Raw genomic sequence first — 17,915 nt, forward strand, 5'->3', positions numbered from 1 at the left:
ATAGTGGAGGCATTGAGTGGTAGAACAGATCACCACAGACCAGCACCAGCAGTTCAAGTCATCGCTCTTCACAGCCTTGTGCTGCCTGAGCAGTATCATTCGCACAGCCACCATATCTTACCACCGCCAAAAACAACAGACTGGTTGAGAGATGGCACAATACTATGAAGGAGGCTCTGACGGGCCACAGTGGGTCTTCGTCCGAGGCACTGCCATGGGTGCCCTTCGACATTCGGTCAGAATATAAAAATGTCATTCATGCGTCACTTGCGGAGATCCTATACGCCAATACCGTATTCCTTCACACAGACTTCTCACAGCCTGCGTTTGATGCAGCACACTCTGGCCTGTCGACTTTGGTGAACTGAGTTCACAAACATATTCAGAATATTTACATGCCACCACTGTCACCACACACAGAGCAGTAAGTCTTCATTCATAAGGACCATCACCAGTGTGAGTTCATAATGATACGCGATGACACCATATGTCCATCCCCTCAGCCAACATACACGTGGCCTCACAAAGTGCTGTCCTGGAGCGAACAAATGTTTGACGTACTAGTGTGCTGCACACCAACAACAGTGTTGCTCACAAGGCTCGAACCTGTTTGGGTTCTGCAGGACATCCACATTATGTCCCTCACAGACAACAGACCATCCAATTCCAACAAAGGCAAACAGACTGTGCTGATGCCACCACCACCTACTCAGCCAAGCCACTCACACATCTACCGTCACTGTCAGTTGCACTGGACCTCACCTCTGAATTGTGTTATAACTGTGTCAGAAAGCAGCCTCAACACATGTGGCAATATCATCTGTATGCCGTTCATCAACATGCTCCTCCCCCCTCCACAACAGACAACAAATACCCATGTATGGTGAAGGCCTCAAATGAGCTCACCATCATTATACAGCAGCCGTCCAACACTCGGCTCAATGAGGAATGGTCCAATCATGTCTTACTCATGCACTAGCCAAGCTACAGTCTGTCTGGTGATCTCGCACATCACTCACTGTCGATGTAACCCACAATATTCTGTACTTCCCACAGAGGCTCTGTGGGAATCAAAAGCTTTGGAAGGTCAAAATCTCTCTGGCATCCAAGAGAGATAATCTTTGGATGAGGAAAGCAAAGACAATGAGTGCATTCTTGATGTTGCAACTGTACAGAATATCTGTAAATTCACTCTATGCAATAAAATGATTCATGTATTCATGTATAACCACAACATGCATCATTTATTAGTGTTTCTAGTAGACCTTGGTACGCTATTTCCACAAGCAGTTAAAGTCTGTAAGCAGTTTACTGCATTGAAATGACTGTTAGCAAATTCAGTGTCTCTCTGTTCATAAATGTCATTTCTGGGCCTCAAATGCAAGCTCTGGTAATCAGGATACATGTTGAATAACAAAGATCTTTTGCTACATTCCATCTGTGAGTGGAGAATACAGTACGTAAATTTTAACTAATGAGAATCCAAGTTTGTAGGTTGAGTTCGTCTGTGGTGATTTGTTCTTGGATTCTGAATTATATGATCCACATTTCTGTAAGTGTGTCTGCCTTCGTTTCCACTGTAATATTGTGGATGGGTATCACCTCAACCCATCTTGATGTTCTGTCAATGGCCAAAAGCGAGTACCAGAAACCTTCCAATTGAGGAAGAGGTCCTACAGCATCGATCTAAATTTGTTTGAAATCTACTTTGGGTGTCAGAAAGTGTCTGGGCTGTGGCTGGGCGTGTCGGCTGGTTTTGCTGTGTTGACGAGCCAGGCAGCCCTGAGTCTAGCATCTCGCTTAACCCCATGCCACACGAACCTCTCTGTTACCAGTCCTGTTGTTATTCTGATTCCTGGATGGCCCAGGTTGTGTACTCTGTTGGACACCTCCCATCTGATAATGTGTGACACTATGGGGCATATTCTGTCTTGGAACACGTCACACAGCAGTGTTAGCCTGGTACTGGGTAAGTCTTGATATTTCATTCAAAGACTGATTGTCTGATCTGTTATGAGTTTGTTGATGGAAGAATCATTGGCTTTCTCTGTGGCCATAAGTTCATAGTCAAATTGTAATGAAATTGCACTGATGTACGAGAGGTGATCTATGATTACATTGTCTGCTCCACAAACATACTGTGAAATGAGGTCTAGGTGGCAGAAATGGTACGGACTGATTTCTTGAGGCATGTTCTTTATAGTGTCCATGAGTGGCTTATGATTGTTGTGAACTGTTACCTTGTGCCCTTTTATGTTCTCTTGAAAATGTCTGCAATGTAGATTGTAAGCAGATTGCAACTGAAGGCAGACAACAGAACCTAATCAGCTGCAGTACATTGTTGGCAATTTGCTGCAGAACAGCCTCCATCATGGTGTTGCAAGTGTTCATTGTAAGGCTGAGTCGTGCATTTGTGTCAGGATGGACTTGGGTGACTGCCTTAATTAGTGACTGTTTTGAGGTCCGCAGCGCTTCTTTCATACTTGCTGTCCATTCGACTTTTTCTTGCTGTGTTTGTCCTTTTCAGCCATCACATCTGTTAACAGTGACTGTGAAGCAACTATGTGTGATAGGTTGCAGCAGTGAAAGTTTGGTGGGCCAAGGAAAAGATGTGTAAGACATGGCACGTCTCCAGTAGAGGCAGGGTCTGAACCATAGGTAAGCACTCCACGATGGGGTGGATGCCTTCTGTGTTCAAGGTGTGGCCCAGGAACATGACTTCAGACTGTTTAAGTTGAGATTTAGCCTTCTTAATGATAACCTGACTTCATGGAGAGTGGCTAAGACCTGTTCTAAATGAACTGAATGATCTTTGAGGTTATTGCAGTAGGCCAAAGCACTGCCTAAATATGTGTAGCAGTGTGGGAGCCGTAAGAGGAGTTCACATATGATGTCACATTTGGGATGCATTCCAGAAGAGGAGTCCACCAGTGATGTCACATATGGGGTGCATTCTTAAAGCTGTATGGCATATACAGGTTCTCAGAATACCCAAATGAGGTAATAATGATGATTTTCTCAATGTTGTCTAGGTGCATTGGAATAAGGAGGTACACCCACTTACAGTTGAACTCTGTGGCACACACAAGTATGTGAGTAAAATCTTGCATGCTAAGAATTGTCCTGGAATTAGGAACCCAGTAATCACCACAGAGCCTCGTGGTACCATCTTTTTTTGGGACAAGTTTGATACTGGAGGCCTATGGACAGTCCACCGGTCGCACAATCCCCATTTGGAGCAGTGTGTCAATATCATTCTTCAGGATCTGCAGATTGACTTGATAGAGGTGACATAGTTTGTGACAGCTGGGCAGACATTCTCTTGTAACGGTGCTAGGGTGCAGGAGGTGGCAGTAGCGGAAGCACTATTTGTCAACACCATATGTTGCCTTTACTGGTCTGGGCATGACTGTTGTCCCATTGGGCCAGTGTTGAAGGAGGCAGGGCAGCACCTTCGTTATGAGTGTAGCTGGCTGGTGACCCATTTGATGTAACCAACTGCTGTGAGATAAGGACCGTAGATTGTTGTGTGCCTATTCAAATGATGTAGTAGTGATTTCAATGCAATGTGTAAGAGGAGAATTCTCATATCATAGTTTTGTGACTGCAATTGACATTCAAGAATTCGATGATGCATCAAAAGGATGTTGTTTACTGTGTGAGTGCAGTTGTGGAGGGTCTCCACGTAGGCATCATCAAAGAAGTGGTGTTCTGATGGGCAGGCTGTGCCACTTTGGGTTGTATATGGGGAGAGTGCAATGACACCATCCATATGATATTCTGTTCTGTGCTGTGTGAGCATGACTAGCACAACATCCAGTTGACTGGCATGAAGGAAGTCAATTCCCAGGACTGGCTCTGTGATGTCAGATACATAGAAGTCCCTTTGACATTAGTGAAAATCTCAATTTGTTAGCATGGAAATTCCCCAATCTTACGGACATTTTGGAGGAGACTGTAATTGTCCTACTGTCAATTGGGGTAATTACACCTTTGTAAGTGGCAGGAGTGACGCTTGACGGTGTGTTATATCTAATGGCAGCAAATGGACCTGACCTGTTAGAGGATTATCACATTGAGGCTGGTATCAGTAAACATTAGGCTGTTGTAGCAGTAATTGTCACCAAACTACAAAATACAGCTAAAACAAGTAGAAAGATTTACATGTTCAGAAAATTAGATAAATATGCAGTAGTGTCACATCTCAAATAGGAGCTCAGAACATCTACCTCTGAGAAGGAGCTTACAGAAGAACTGTGGCTCAAGTTTTCTTGTAGTTGCTCAAGCACTAGGTAGATGTCTACCTAGTAAAACAGTTCATGCTAGGAGGGAAGCTCCACAGTATGCACTCACTGTAAAGAAACTTGTAAAGAACCTACTGCATTATAGATGTAAGATGAAGCATAGGGCTGTAGATAGAGAGATGCTGAATAAAACGTGTTTAGCTGGCAAGACAGAAATGCCTGAAACCTTCTATCACTAACGTAGCAGAATATTATTGATAAATTTCTCACAAAAGCCAAAGAAATTCTGGTCATATGTAAAGGCTGTTAATTTCAGACACTCATGAATGAGATAGGACCTAAGATCGAGGGCAGCAAAACAAAAACAGTAATACTGAACTCCATTTTCAATTGTTCCTTTACACAGGAAAATCCAGGAGTATTGCCCCAGTTTAATTCTTGTACCACTTCAAAGATGTATGAAATAGGTATTAGTGTCATTGCCATCAAGAAACATACAAAATCATTAAAAATGAGGAAAGCTGCAGAGCCCAGTGGAATCCCAATCAGATTCTATACCAAATTTGTGGCTGAAATCAGACAATGGAAAATCGAGGATGGAATATAACAATATTATGAGAAAGAAAGTTGCTGCTCAGCATATAGCGGAGATGCTGAGTCACACATAGGCACAATAAAAAGAGTTTCACACTTAAAGCTTTCGGCCAATGGCCTTTGTCAACAATAGACACACACACACACACACACACACACACACACACGCACACACACACTCATGCAAACGCAACTCACACACTCGACTGAGTTAGTCACTATTTCAAGCATGATATATCATAGATCCCTTGAATCTGTGTTCATTGCTTGAAAGGAAGCACAGGTTACACACATCTACTAGAAGGGGTGTCTTCGACATCCATTTGTTGTAGAATCTCATAACATAAAGAGAACTCAAATGTGATGAGGTAACTCAGTCAAAATGACATCCTCCTTGCTACCCAGCATATATTTTGAAAGTTTAGATTCTGCGAAACCCAATTAGTGCTTTTCTGAATTGGTGTGCAGAAATCCATGGACAAGGCATTTGAATAGATGCAGTATTTCTTCACTTCTGGCAAAGCATTTGAGTGAATACCACCATTACCCTCATAATCAAAAGTATAATTGGATGTGGGGCATCAAGCAAAATTTAAAAGTGAATTGAGGATTTCTTGGTAGGGAGGATGTGGCAGGTAATTTTGGATGGAGAGTCTTTGATAACTGCAGGCATAACTTAAGATATGCCCCACCTAAGTGTGTTGGTACCCTTGTTGTTTGTGATGTCTTGTTGTTCATGACCTTGCAGACAATTTTAATAGGAACCACATGTTTATTGCACATGGTGAGGTTATCTGTAATGAAGTACTGTCTGAAAAATGGAGCACATATAGTCAGATCTTGAAAAGATTTCAAGATTGTTGCAAAGATTGGCAACTTGCTTTAAATGTTCAGAAATGTTAAATTTTACTCTTCACTACATGGAAAAAAGTATCCTATGGCTACGATATTAATGCATCACACTTGGATTCAGGCAAATCATTCAAATACCTAGGTGTAACAGTTTATAGAGTTATAATAGAGGGAAACATTCCTGTCTTTTAGTTTATTATAAATCTTAAGTTCTGTGTGTAGAGGTGTCTGGGCATAAAAATTTTATCTGTGTGTTGGAAGTTTGAAATTTGCTTTGTGAAGAGTACTATAATGTACTTGAAATGATAATTTTGTAGTGCATGGTGATTTTGTATAGTTTATACAGTTAAATGTAAATGTAATATATCTGTCTCAAAATGTACAGTGATCAAATCATCTGATGTGAGGAGATATCTCAAGTAGAAAAATAAACATAAATGCCCTTTTTATACAAAAAATGAAATGATTGTATGGCATTATTGGCTCAGTGACTTACACATCTGTAATGATGAAATGATGATAATGACAACACTACACCCACTCTCTGAGCAGATAAAATCTCTGACCTGGCTGGGAACCAAACCTGGGACCCCCTGATCTATTGGCAACCATGCTAATTGCTAGACCACAAGCTGTGTACTTTTATACAGAAAATTAAACAGATGTCAATAAAATAAAAAAGGATGAGAAGTTTTACATTAGTTTATAGAAATTACTTTAGTATCATTTATTGTTATAATTTGTTATATGGAAGAATGTTAATAATAGATTATAACATAGTGGCTTAATTTTATTCTTTAAACTAAAAATTCTTTTATTGACTTATTGCACTACAAAAATGGCTGTAGTATTGTTATGTGTGCATATAAATGTATTTTGTTGTTTAAACTGTCATCCATAAATTTTTCTGTAGAGTAGCAACTTATCTACTTGAAGATTATACAACTGTCATTTCAGTGAGAAAGTTCCATGTTAAATATATTCCTGTCTTTTAGTTTATTATAAATCTTAAGTTCTGTGTGTAGAGGTGTCTCAGCATAAAATTTTTATCTGTGTGTTGGAAGTTTGAAATTTGCTTTGTGAAGAGTACTATAATGTACTTGAAATGATAATTTTGTAGTGCATGGTGATTTTGTATAGTGAAATACAAATTTCATAAATATATAGAGATAGAGTGATTAGTAGTTTTGAACAGTATGCAACATGTTTCTGGTGATTTTGTTTTAATTTATTAGAAGTCTAATGTCATTAGTTGAATTTCTCAAGAGGATCATGCCATGCTAATTGAAAATATCTGTGATACACTAGTTCCACTTGCTTATATGAATGGCACTTGATCAAAAACATATTGCAAAAGTTATGCTGTTCAGTTTGTTTGCTATGAAGTCTATGTGTGCTGTGCCTTCCAATTTAAATTTTTGTCTGCATTTAGGTCTCAAAACTTCACAGCGTTTACTTCTCTTGTTACCTCATCAATGCGAGCTGTTTTTATGCGCACCATTTCTGTTGATTTAGCACTAGATGGCATCGTCTGGAAATTTTTTACATTCAGTTTCAGATAATTTTGATGAAACCAGGATTTCAGGTTTTCTAGAGTATTTTGTACACTACCTTGTTTTTTTTTTCTAAGACACCATTTTCAATTAGGACTGAGGTGTCATCTATAAGACTGAGTGAACATCAATGTTTGATGACATGTTATTTATATAATACAGAAAATGATATGGACCCAGTACTGAACCTTGTGGTACCTCTTTGTAAATTATGTTCCGATCATAGAATTAATTGTTTGAATTTGCTGTTGTAATCTCTCAGTTTTTCCTTTCTGTCAAATATGATTTGTACCACTGCAACAAACTGCCCCCATCCTACACCTTTGTAGTTTATAAAGAAGTAATGTATAATTTACTATGACTTTTTTAACCCTTATCTAATGAGGAGATTAATTTTTCGGTGAATTCACTTGTGGAATTTATAGAACTTTTCCTGTTAGGAAACCAAACTGATTTTTACAAATATAATTTTTGTCACAAAATTTTCCATTTGCTTGGATAAAATCTTTTCAATGACTTTAGAGAACGCTGGGAGGAGTGAGATAGGACAGTAGTTCCTCATATCTTCCAGTGATCCCTTTTCTGAAGAGTGGCTCAGAACATCTCAGGACATTGGAAAAACATCTCTGTTCAACTGATTAGTTAATAATTGTAGTCAATGCACGAAAGGTAATATCACATACAGCCTTCACAACAATGATGCATATTCCATCCCACCCACAACACCATTGCATAGTCCTTACCATCCAGCTCAATTTGAATATAAAATATAAAGTGTAATGAAATCATACAAAGAAGAACAGCATGAATGGTCAGGTTTGTTTGACCCATGAGAGCACTGTGCAGATGCTCAAAAAACCAAACTGGCAGACTCTTCAAGATGAGTGCAAACTATCGCATGAAAGCCTACTCACAAAGTTTCATGAACCAGTGTTAAGTGAAGAATCTAGGAATGTACTACAATATATTGCTCCCAAGGGGATCATGAAGACAAGATTAGACTAACTATAACACACACAGACGCCTTTAAGCAATTGGTCTTCCACACTCCGCATACGAATCAAACAGAAAGATGCTATAGTAATTGGTACAATGAGAAGAACATTGTGTCATGCACTCTACAGTTGTCTGCAGAATAAGGCTGCAGCCTTATTATTTTTCCATCAGCTCTTCTGGTTTGGGTGCACTTCTTATTACAAATCAATGTTGCTCTTTCTTTTTCTTCCTGTTGATCTTAAAACTGCTGCCGTCTCAAGTATTTCTTGCTTTCATTTTCATTTTGTGTGTATCTAAAACCATTCTCCTGGCAATTCTCATTTACCATTCTTGAAACGACATATTACTTTGTTGTTTTTATCATCATCTAAGCTAACATATTATTGTAATTGCCCAGATTTTTTGACATTTTTGCTCGTTGTAATAAACTCTTCTCTGTGCTTTATCTGTCAGAGTTGCCAATGTTTTCTACATTCTCTGTCTGAATGACACCACATTCCGTTTTTGATTTGTTTTGCACAATATTTTCTCTTCCACATACGTGCAAATATTCGCAGCATGTAACATCTTGTTTATTGCCTCTCAAAGGACTATCATAACTTTATCAGCTATTATTCCTTTATACCTTCTTTCAACTTCATCTTCTAAACAGTTTTTAAAGGAATGCATTTCTGTTCATGTATCTCATGGATTGTTACTCTCTGCTATTTCAAAAACTTAAATGGGAAGGACAAAAATGTAAATTAAAAGTTCTACTCAAACTCATGAAAATCAAATACTGACCAGTCCCTGAAATAATGTCACTGTAAACTTTATACAGAAATAATGCTACCTCCAAAGACACATTAAGATAAAAATATGTATAAGGGAGGCCAAAGGAACTCTGTTAAAATTAGTTGGAATTGCTTGCTTCAGTTTAGGTTATTCTGACATTGTGCATGCATGTTCTATTTACAAGTTCTGATTTGTACTGCATTAAATATGTGAATTTTATTTATGATTACATCTTATTAATTCCAGTGCTCGAAACCTTGTGGTGGGGGTATAAAAACAAGAGAAGTTGAGTGCCTGCAAGTAATGGCCCAGAACCATATAGTGCCACGTCCTACATCACAATGTCCTGCATCTAAACCAGCTGACAAGAAGCCATGTAACACTAAAGCTTGTTCTACACATTCTGATCGACCAATTATTGATACTGAAAACAAAACTTTTATCCAAAAGAACTCAAATGACAAGAAAGTAAGTTTGAAGATAGGAGGACAAGCAGTGGTGTTTGCAGGTGTTCAGGTGAAGATAAGATGCCCTGTTAGAAGATTTAACAGGTAAACACTTCACTTTTTATGTTTTAAGCTTACGAACTTACGAGTATCTTCCTATGCAAAATGTTTGTAAAATGTACCATCAACTTAGTACTCCATTAAGGAAAAAGATCATTTTTTTCAGTGATTTAAAAAATTAAACTTTTGCTGGTTTAAATCAACAGCAATGTTATTCTCACATTGTTCTTAACTTCGTGGATTTCTACAAAATGGATATCACAGTAAATTCACTTTACAAAATATAATGTAGAGTATGACTGTAGAAATAGCATACATTTAACTCAGCATAAACCATCCCCCCCCCCCCTCCCAAACCACCCCTCCCCCTAATCAGTAGCACAAATTTATGTAGAGCAATGTTTGTTACATATAATTAGAAGTTTAATTTCAATGCATGTACAGCTTCAAAGTGATAAGTCCAGTGCACTTTGAGATACATGTCAAGCAAGAGACAATGTTTTTCATGTTTGTGCACACAGAGTGCTGAGTGCTTTGGAATTGCAGTATTTTATATGACTGAAATAAAGCAAATCCACCATGGGGCTGTTGTTTTTGATTGAGTAAAACATTTTTTGGGTTTTGGGGAGAGTGATCTAGGTTAAAATAACATTGCCACAAAGGCCAGGTGTGGGAACTGGCACACAGTTCTGAGAAGTGATTGACAGTGTGAAGTCACATACACTTCTTTCATGTAGGATGTTCTGAAGAAAACTGCTTCAATAGATATGATGAGGTTGGCCTTTACTGATTTAGTAGTCGTGCTTATTGTCATAATTATGGAGAAAGAACTGCTGATTTTAAAGCTCAAAGCTCAACTGGCAGTAGCACAGGCAAAATTGGGATTGTTGAGAACTGCAGTTGCCAGCAGTAATGTTGGAATGGAGTTTATGATTGGTCTATTGTCAAACCCGCCAAATCAGACAAGAAGTTGTAAGAGATATTGCAAGTCTGTTAGTTTTAGTCTAGATGTCTCCAGCTGCTTCCCTAGAATGGAGACTGGAGAAAAATATGTAAACAACCCAAGGAGTTCATGAACACTCCAAAAAGAAAGGAAAACAGAAGCAAGTTGTGGTTCGTAGTAGTCAGAGGGGTGAAAAGGCCAAGAAGATCCTTCTGTTAGTGAGTACCCATGGGATGAAAAGTGTGAACTAGTACAGAACCTGCAGGCAGTGGATATAAAGTAACAAGCCTTTCTAAAGGCAAGTTTCAGGTCTCAGTAAAACCATTTGCCATTTATGCTCTCTGGGAAAAAATCTTGGTGAAGCAATCCACATAGTAATTATCAGGGGGAAGGAGGTCTTTGAAAGGTAATCTCAACTTGGCAATTGTGGAGAACATCAGGCACATGTCTGGTAATGCTCATCAGACTAACATGAAGACTATCACTCTCTGAATAATAAGACAAATTCTGTATGAAGAATTCCATCAAATATGTTAATGCAGAACCTTAAAATGTTGCTCAATAGAATGGGGCAGTGACACTCAGGAGTGGTTAATACATTGGACCTTATGCAGTACACCACGAGTGGTATGGTCTACATCCGAATGTGTCCACTAAGAGCTTACTTACATGACTTGCGCTGTGTGACAAAAAAAGTGAAGCACCTAGAAGGGGAGAGGAAAGTAAAATGAAACTTCATAAGTTAAGAGGGTATGTGATGTTATTCCAGTCATTTAAAAAGAACTTGGCAGTATGTGCCAACTTATAAGTATGACATTTCTCCTCCTCTTGCCTGTGTGCATGCACTGATTTGTTAGGGAATGGCATCATAAAGCCAATGTATCCTCTCCTGAGGCGAGCTGGGCCACAGCTGTTGTAACTGGTCTTCAATGTCCTTGATGCTGGCAATGGTATTGATTTCACATTCAGACTAGTCCCACACATGTTCCATTGGTACATACCTGGGGATCATGTTGGACACAAGAGTACCTGAATATCTCACAGACAGCTCATAGAGATGTACATGCGTGATTGGCCATTATCCTGTTGCAAAAAGGCATCACAATGCTGTCGAATGAGAGGTAACACTTGAGGGTGCAGGATGTCTGTGACATACCATGGTGCCATCAGATGTCCACTATTATCCATGACCTGAAGTCATATCCAATGCCCCCCTCCACTCCATGATGTTAGAAGTAATTGCATCTCTCCAAAACATTGGACGAATGAGACCTCTCCCTATGTCACCACCAACAGTAGTCATCCGAGATATTGCAGAACTGTGATTTATTTCTGAATGGTTTGTGTTGCCATTTATCAGCAGTCCATGCCTCCCACTCACAGAACCAATAACGTAGTCCTGCTGATGCTAGCCTCTGACCAATTCTAAGGGATGACACAGAATGTCACAGGAAGTCTGTTATTTATTCTTGTATGAGCAGGTGCAAATGTGAAAGGATTACAATGCACCTGGTGCATAGTAAGGTGATCCTCCCTGGTGGTCTAAACCCCATCTTCCAGAACGTTGAAGATGAGTATGCCTACCCTCACACTTCAAGCAGTCCAACTTTGGACCACTGTTACATCTGAATACATTCAAATATGGATATTGCAAGACTCAACCAGCTGGACAAATGAAGACCCATAATGACGCCCATTTCAAAATGTATTAGATGCTGATAAAACTATCTCACATGAGTATGCTGCATGTCTCTGTCCTTCAGCATTTGATAGCATTCATGTCCCTTATACACGGAATAACCAAAGAAACTGGTACACCTGCCTAACATTGTGTAGGACTCCACGAGCATGCAGATGTGGTATGGACTCGACTAATGTCTGAAGTAGTGCTGGAGTGATGAATCCTGCAGGGCTGTCCATAAATACCTCTTCTGAACAGTATGTTGCAAGGCATTCCAGATATACTCAACAATGTTCATGTCTGGGGAGTTCGGTGGCCAGCAGAAGTGTTTAAACTCAGAAGAGTGCTCCTGGAGCCACTCTGTAGCAATTCTGGACATGTGGGGTGTCACATTGTCCTGCAGTAATTGCCTAAGATCCTCAGAATACACAGTGGACATGAATGGATGCAGGTGATCACACAGGATGCTTACGTACATTTCACCTGTCTGAGTCTTATCTAGACGTATCAGGGTCTCATATCAGTTCAACTGCATATGCTCCACACCATTACATAGCCTCTACCAGCTTGAAGAGTCCCATGCTGACATGCAGGGCCTATGGATTCATGAGTTTGTTTCTATACCCATACACATCTATCTGCTCAATATGATTTGAAATGAGACTCGTCTGACCAGGCAACATGCTTCCAATCATCAACAGTCCAATTTCAGTGTTGAATGGCCCAGGCAAGGCATAGCTTTGCACCTTGCAGCCATCAGGGGTACATGACTTGGTCTTCGGCTCCAAATTGATGATGTTCCATTGAATGCTTCACACACTGACACTTCTTGATGGCCCAGCATTGAAATATGCAGCAATTTGCAGAAGGGTTGCAATTCTGTCATGTTGAATGATTCTCCTCAGTCAACATTGGTCCCATTCTTGCAGGACCTTTTTCTGGACACAGTGATGTTGGAGATTCGATGTTTTACCAGATTCCTGATATTCACAGTACACTCGTGAAACATTTGTATGGGAAAAATCCTCACTTCATCGCTACCTCAGAGATGCTGTGTCCCATCGCTTGTGCACTGACTACAACATCACTTTCATATTCACTTAAATCTTGATAACCTGCCATTGTAGCAGCAGTAACTGATCTAACAACTGCATCACACACTTTTTGTCTTATATAGGCATTGCTGACCACAGTACCACATTCTGCCTGTTTACATATTTCTGTATTTGAATATGTATGCCTATACCAGTTTGTTTGGCACTTCAGTGTATATGCTACTTGATATGTCAAGTTCCATGGAGATATCCACCAGAGTAAAAGGAAGTCAATATAAAAGTTTATTTGTTGACCACAACTTTAATAAAGTCTTCAGTGTATTATGGAAGTAAAGTTCTTTCAAGTGAAAAATAAACAATAGACCTCCAATGGCAAACAAAATTAATAATGTGACTCTTCAAGCTTTCCTGGCGGATGTGTTGTAAATAGTCTTCACAGGTTTGCCGGCAGATCATGTTGTGCAAATTCCACATTATTTCGTCAGAGCAACTGTCTGACATCTTCAGGTGATTCAACCTTGCTGGTGGCTAGGTACAACTGACGGTACCCGCACATTGACACCCTGTTTCTAGAACACGCACATGCACAGGTGTGGAAATTGTGCATGCACAATGATTTGCAGTTAGATGGTGCCATATTCAAACTACCTCTTCCAAAAATCGCAGAACGGCCCTCCTGCACATGCACTGTATGCTGCATTTGCCAACAGTGCGGCCAGATGTTACTCACCAATGGCCGTATTAGATCAGTGTTATGATGGGCCTGTTATCAAAGAATCTTGATTTTCACATCATGATTTAATAGTAGCCAATGCAGAGTTCCAGGCTATGCTCAGCTGAAATCCCATGTTGTTGTTGATGAGACTATCGGCAGTACGGATATGTATTGCTTCCTTAATGATGCAATCCCAGAAAGATGATGCAGGGGATAAAACTTCCGTCTCTTCATAAATCATCCAATGTCCTGTATTCAGACAGTGTTCCGCAATTGCCGATTTTTCGGTTGATGAAGGCGTGTATGACGCTGATGTTCATCACAGCATTCTTGTACTGTGTGGCATGTCTGGCCTATATATGCTGCCCCACATTGTCAAGGAATCTGATACGAATACACCCACCACTTTGGCCTTTTTGCCATATTTTGATGCCATGTCATCAAGAATCAGAAGAGTCCTCGAAAGATATGGAATTAAGTGTGTTTTTCAACCATCTGCAAAACCGAGAAGCCTGTTGGGTTTGGTTAAGGATGACCTTGGCCTGAGGAAATGTAGTGTGTACAAGATTCCTTGTCAATGTTGGGCAGCGTATATAGGTCAGACGTGCCGCATGGTATGAGAACCCTGCAATGAACATCAGCGTCATACACACCTTTGTCAACTGAAAAAATTGACAATTGCGGAACACTGTCTGAATACAGGACATTGGATGATTTATGAAAAGATGGATGTTTTACCCACAACATCATCTTTCTGGGATTGCGTCATTAAGGAAGCAATATATATCCATACATCCGATAGTCCCATCAACAACGATACGGGATTTCAACTGAGCACAGCATGGAGCCCTGCATTAGCTGTTATTAAATCATGACACAAAAATCAAGATTCTTCGATAACAGGCCCATCATAACATTGGTCTAATTCGGCCATTGGTGAGTAATGTCTGGCCGCACTGTTGGCAAATGCAGCATACAACATACCTGCAGGAGGGCTGCTCTGCAATTTACGGCAGTTGGAGTTAGAATATGGCACCATCTAACTGCAAATTATTGCACATGTGCAATTTCTGCACCTGCGCATTCTTTGGGTGCGTGTTCTAGAAACAGGGCATCAATGTGTGGGTACCATCAGTCGTACCTAGCCACCAGCAAGGTTGAACCACCTGAAGATGTCGGATAATTGCTCTGAGGAAATATGGAATTTGCACAATATGATCCAGTGGCAAACCCGTGAAGACTATTTACAAAATTAATAATCCTGAATCAAAAAATAAATAAGTTCCTCAACATGCGGAAAATAACCAATTGATAAAAAAGAACACAACACTCTTTAAGAAAGAGTTTGAAGAAAGTTAAACTTAAAGCAAGTTCCTTAATTCTTGGGCTTGGAAATCAAAGTCTGCACTCTGGCTTAAGCCATGGGAACAAACACTTTCAAAATATCTTACAGTTGTACTTCACAGAAGAAGTTCTAATGATCAAATAGTACTTAAAGTGTCTAAGTCTGGTAAGGACAGAAGCACAAAGTAAAATCTTTGCACTATCTTGTCAGTGAAGTAAAAACAACAGAAATGATACCAAGTCCTGGCTATCACACCACCAATCACACTTAGAGACCAGATGGAGGAGGTGGCATTCTAGCTCGGAAGATGGTGATGAGTCTGTAGTGAGGCATTGCTCAAATTTTCTTTTTGGTTGCTCACTGCAGAGGAACAACCTATCTAAGCGTGAGTGCCAGCCTAAATAGGTGCCTCACAGTACCATTCATGTACATCTATTTTCAGCATGTGAAACTGTGGATGCAGGAAGAGGTGCAGTAAATCAACGACCTCTACCATCACCATGCAAGCTGCCTGGTGGTCTGCACAGAATGCTGTTGTTGCCACCTGCTGGTCTGCGCGTAGTGTTCCAGAACTCATATTTCCTGTGGCATTCGTTTTGTAGGAGCAGAGCTAGTGACAGCCCGGACTACTTAGACATTGTGCATGGTGCCATCATTGCCTGTCATCCAGAGTGCCATGTCACTACTAGGCTTGGTAACAACACTAAACTTGAAGAACACTACTGTGCTCTGATGGTTATTCTAACTGTTACAGAGAATTGCTACTTCAGTTTTTTGTCAGACAGTGTATTTATACAAGCATTGATTGCACTAGGCACTGTTTGTCCAAGCCCTGTGATTTTCAATATTTTTGATAGGTCTTTTTAGGATAAATGTTTCCAAAAGATATAGCTGCCAAATAACTATTGATGCAGTTGCAACAGCCAGTGAAGCACAAACAGAAAAAGGCACTTTGTGCAACCCAAGTGGTAACAGTCATTTTACATTTCAACTTCTTCATTAAAATGTAAAAAGCTTTTTAAATAAGAAAGACAAATTCTTCATACCAAAACAGGATAGTCATAAGTGTAAACATATTTCTGCATATATTCTGTGCATGAAAAAATGTAAGCTGGAAATGAACACTCACATCTAGATGGATACAAGGTAGTATACCATCACTGTGGCATAATACGAGGGTTGGAACTTTAATAGTGGCAACTATTTATTTACAGCTTGTTCAAAATAGATATGTGTTTCAAAGTTTTACTGACCTTCAAAGTAGTCACCAGCAGTGTGTATAAACCCTCGCCAGAAATGTGGAAGTCGTAGGATACTCTTAGCAGTGCCAGTTGTGTTGTTAGTTCGAGCGGCGCGGTCTATTGCCCGACGAATTTGTAGCAGTTGTGAAGCAAAAGCCATGAAGTGTTTCCTTCAGTTTAGAAATCAAGTTGAACTTACGAGGGCTTAAGTCAGGGGATTGCAGTAGGTGATATAGCACTTAGTAGCTCCATCAGTCAAACAAATCAGTTACAGCTAGCACTGTATGTGCTTGAGCATTGTCCTGCAAAATGATGGTCAGGTCCTGCAGAAACTGTCATCACTTCTGTCTCTAAGCTGGTCATAGGTTGTGTTCCAAAAATGAACAGCATAGAGACAGAAGTGATGACAGTTTCTGCGGGACCTGACCATCATTTTGCAGGACAACTCTCAAGCACGTACAGAGTGTGTGTGTGTGTGTGTGTGTGTGTGTGTGTGTGTGTGTTTGTGACATCATAAGAGTAGAACTGCCAAACAATAATTAACATATTATTTTCAATATATTTACATCATTTACCTTCTTATCAAAACAGTGACAGTTATAAGGCAATTCACTAACAACATAATATGGATGTCACATCATTCCAGACATACTTGGGAATGACAATAAATGCCAAAACAGTGTGTCATGAATAAAGATTAGTTATTATAAGCAGCTGTTGTGCTGTGTGTATCTAATAAACATGTTCAACAAGTATCTTTATCCAGTACAGCATAACAATGCACGTAATTAGTGCTGTGGGCAGAGTTTTGCATTACAATACTCCAGGTAGAGAGTTGATGTTATAATTATAGTACATCATCTCAGCAGAAAATATGGCAACATATTGACTGTTTACATGATTTCATAATGTAATTTCTTAAGTCACAGATAGGCACAGATAAGACACTTACTCATAAGTTTTCAGCCACAGTTTTCATCAAAAAAGACACACACACACACACACACACACACACACACAATTCATTCACACAATCAAGCACATCTCATGCACACATGACCGCAAACTCCAGTATTCTGGCCAGAGCTGTTAGAGTCGGTGGTCATGTGTGTGTGTGTGTGTGTGCGTGTGTGTGTGTGTGTGTGTGTGTGTGTGTGTGTGTGTGTGTAAAATGTGCTTGCTTGTGTGAATGAACGGTGTGTGTTTCTCTTTTTCTGATGAGGGATGTGGTTGAAAGCTTATGTGTAAGTATCTTTTAATTGTGCTTTAAAAGATATACTACTACACATTTAGAAATTCTTCTGTAGAGTAGAAGAAAATGGCAAACAGATATGATATCAGTTTGTGTTTGAAGTTAATATTATTGTGTGTTTGAGATTTACGGGCGCTAAACAGCGGGGTCATCAGTGCCCAGTT

At 39.8% G+C, this 17,915-nt stretch overlaps 1 protein-coding gene across 1 annotated transcript in view; it reads left to right on the plus strand.

Moving 5' to 3' along the window:
• LOC124799190 (protein madd-4-like) overlaps window positions 1–17,915 on the plus strand; it is a 571,457-nt gene that overhangs the window by 364,867 nt on the left and 188,675 nt on the right. The window contains exon 13 of the mRNA XM_047262725.1: window positions 9,260–9,564. Coding sequence (XP_047118681.1) covers window positions 9,260–9,564 — 305 coding nt within the window. The remainder of the gene's footprint in view (window positions 1–9,259; window positions 9,565–17,915) is intronic.

This window comes from Schistocerca piceifrons, chromosome 5 (assembly GCF_021461385.2).
Source record: "Schistocerca piceifrons isolate TAMUIC-IGC-003096 chromosome 5, iqSchPice1.1, whole genome shotgun sequence".
NCBI classification, from domain to species: Eukaryota; Metazoa; Arthropoda; class Insecta; order Orthoptera; family Acrididae; genus Schistocerca; species Schistocerca piceifrons.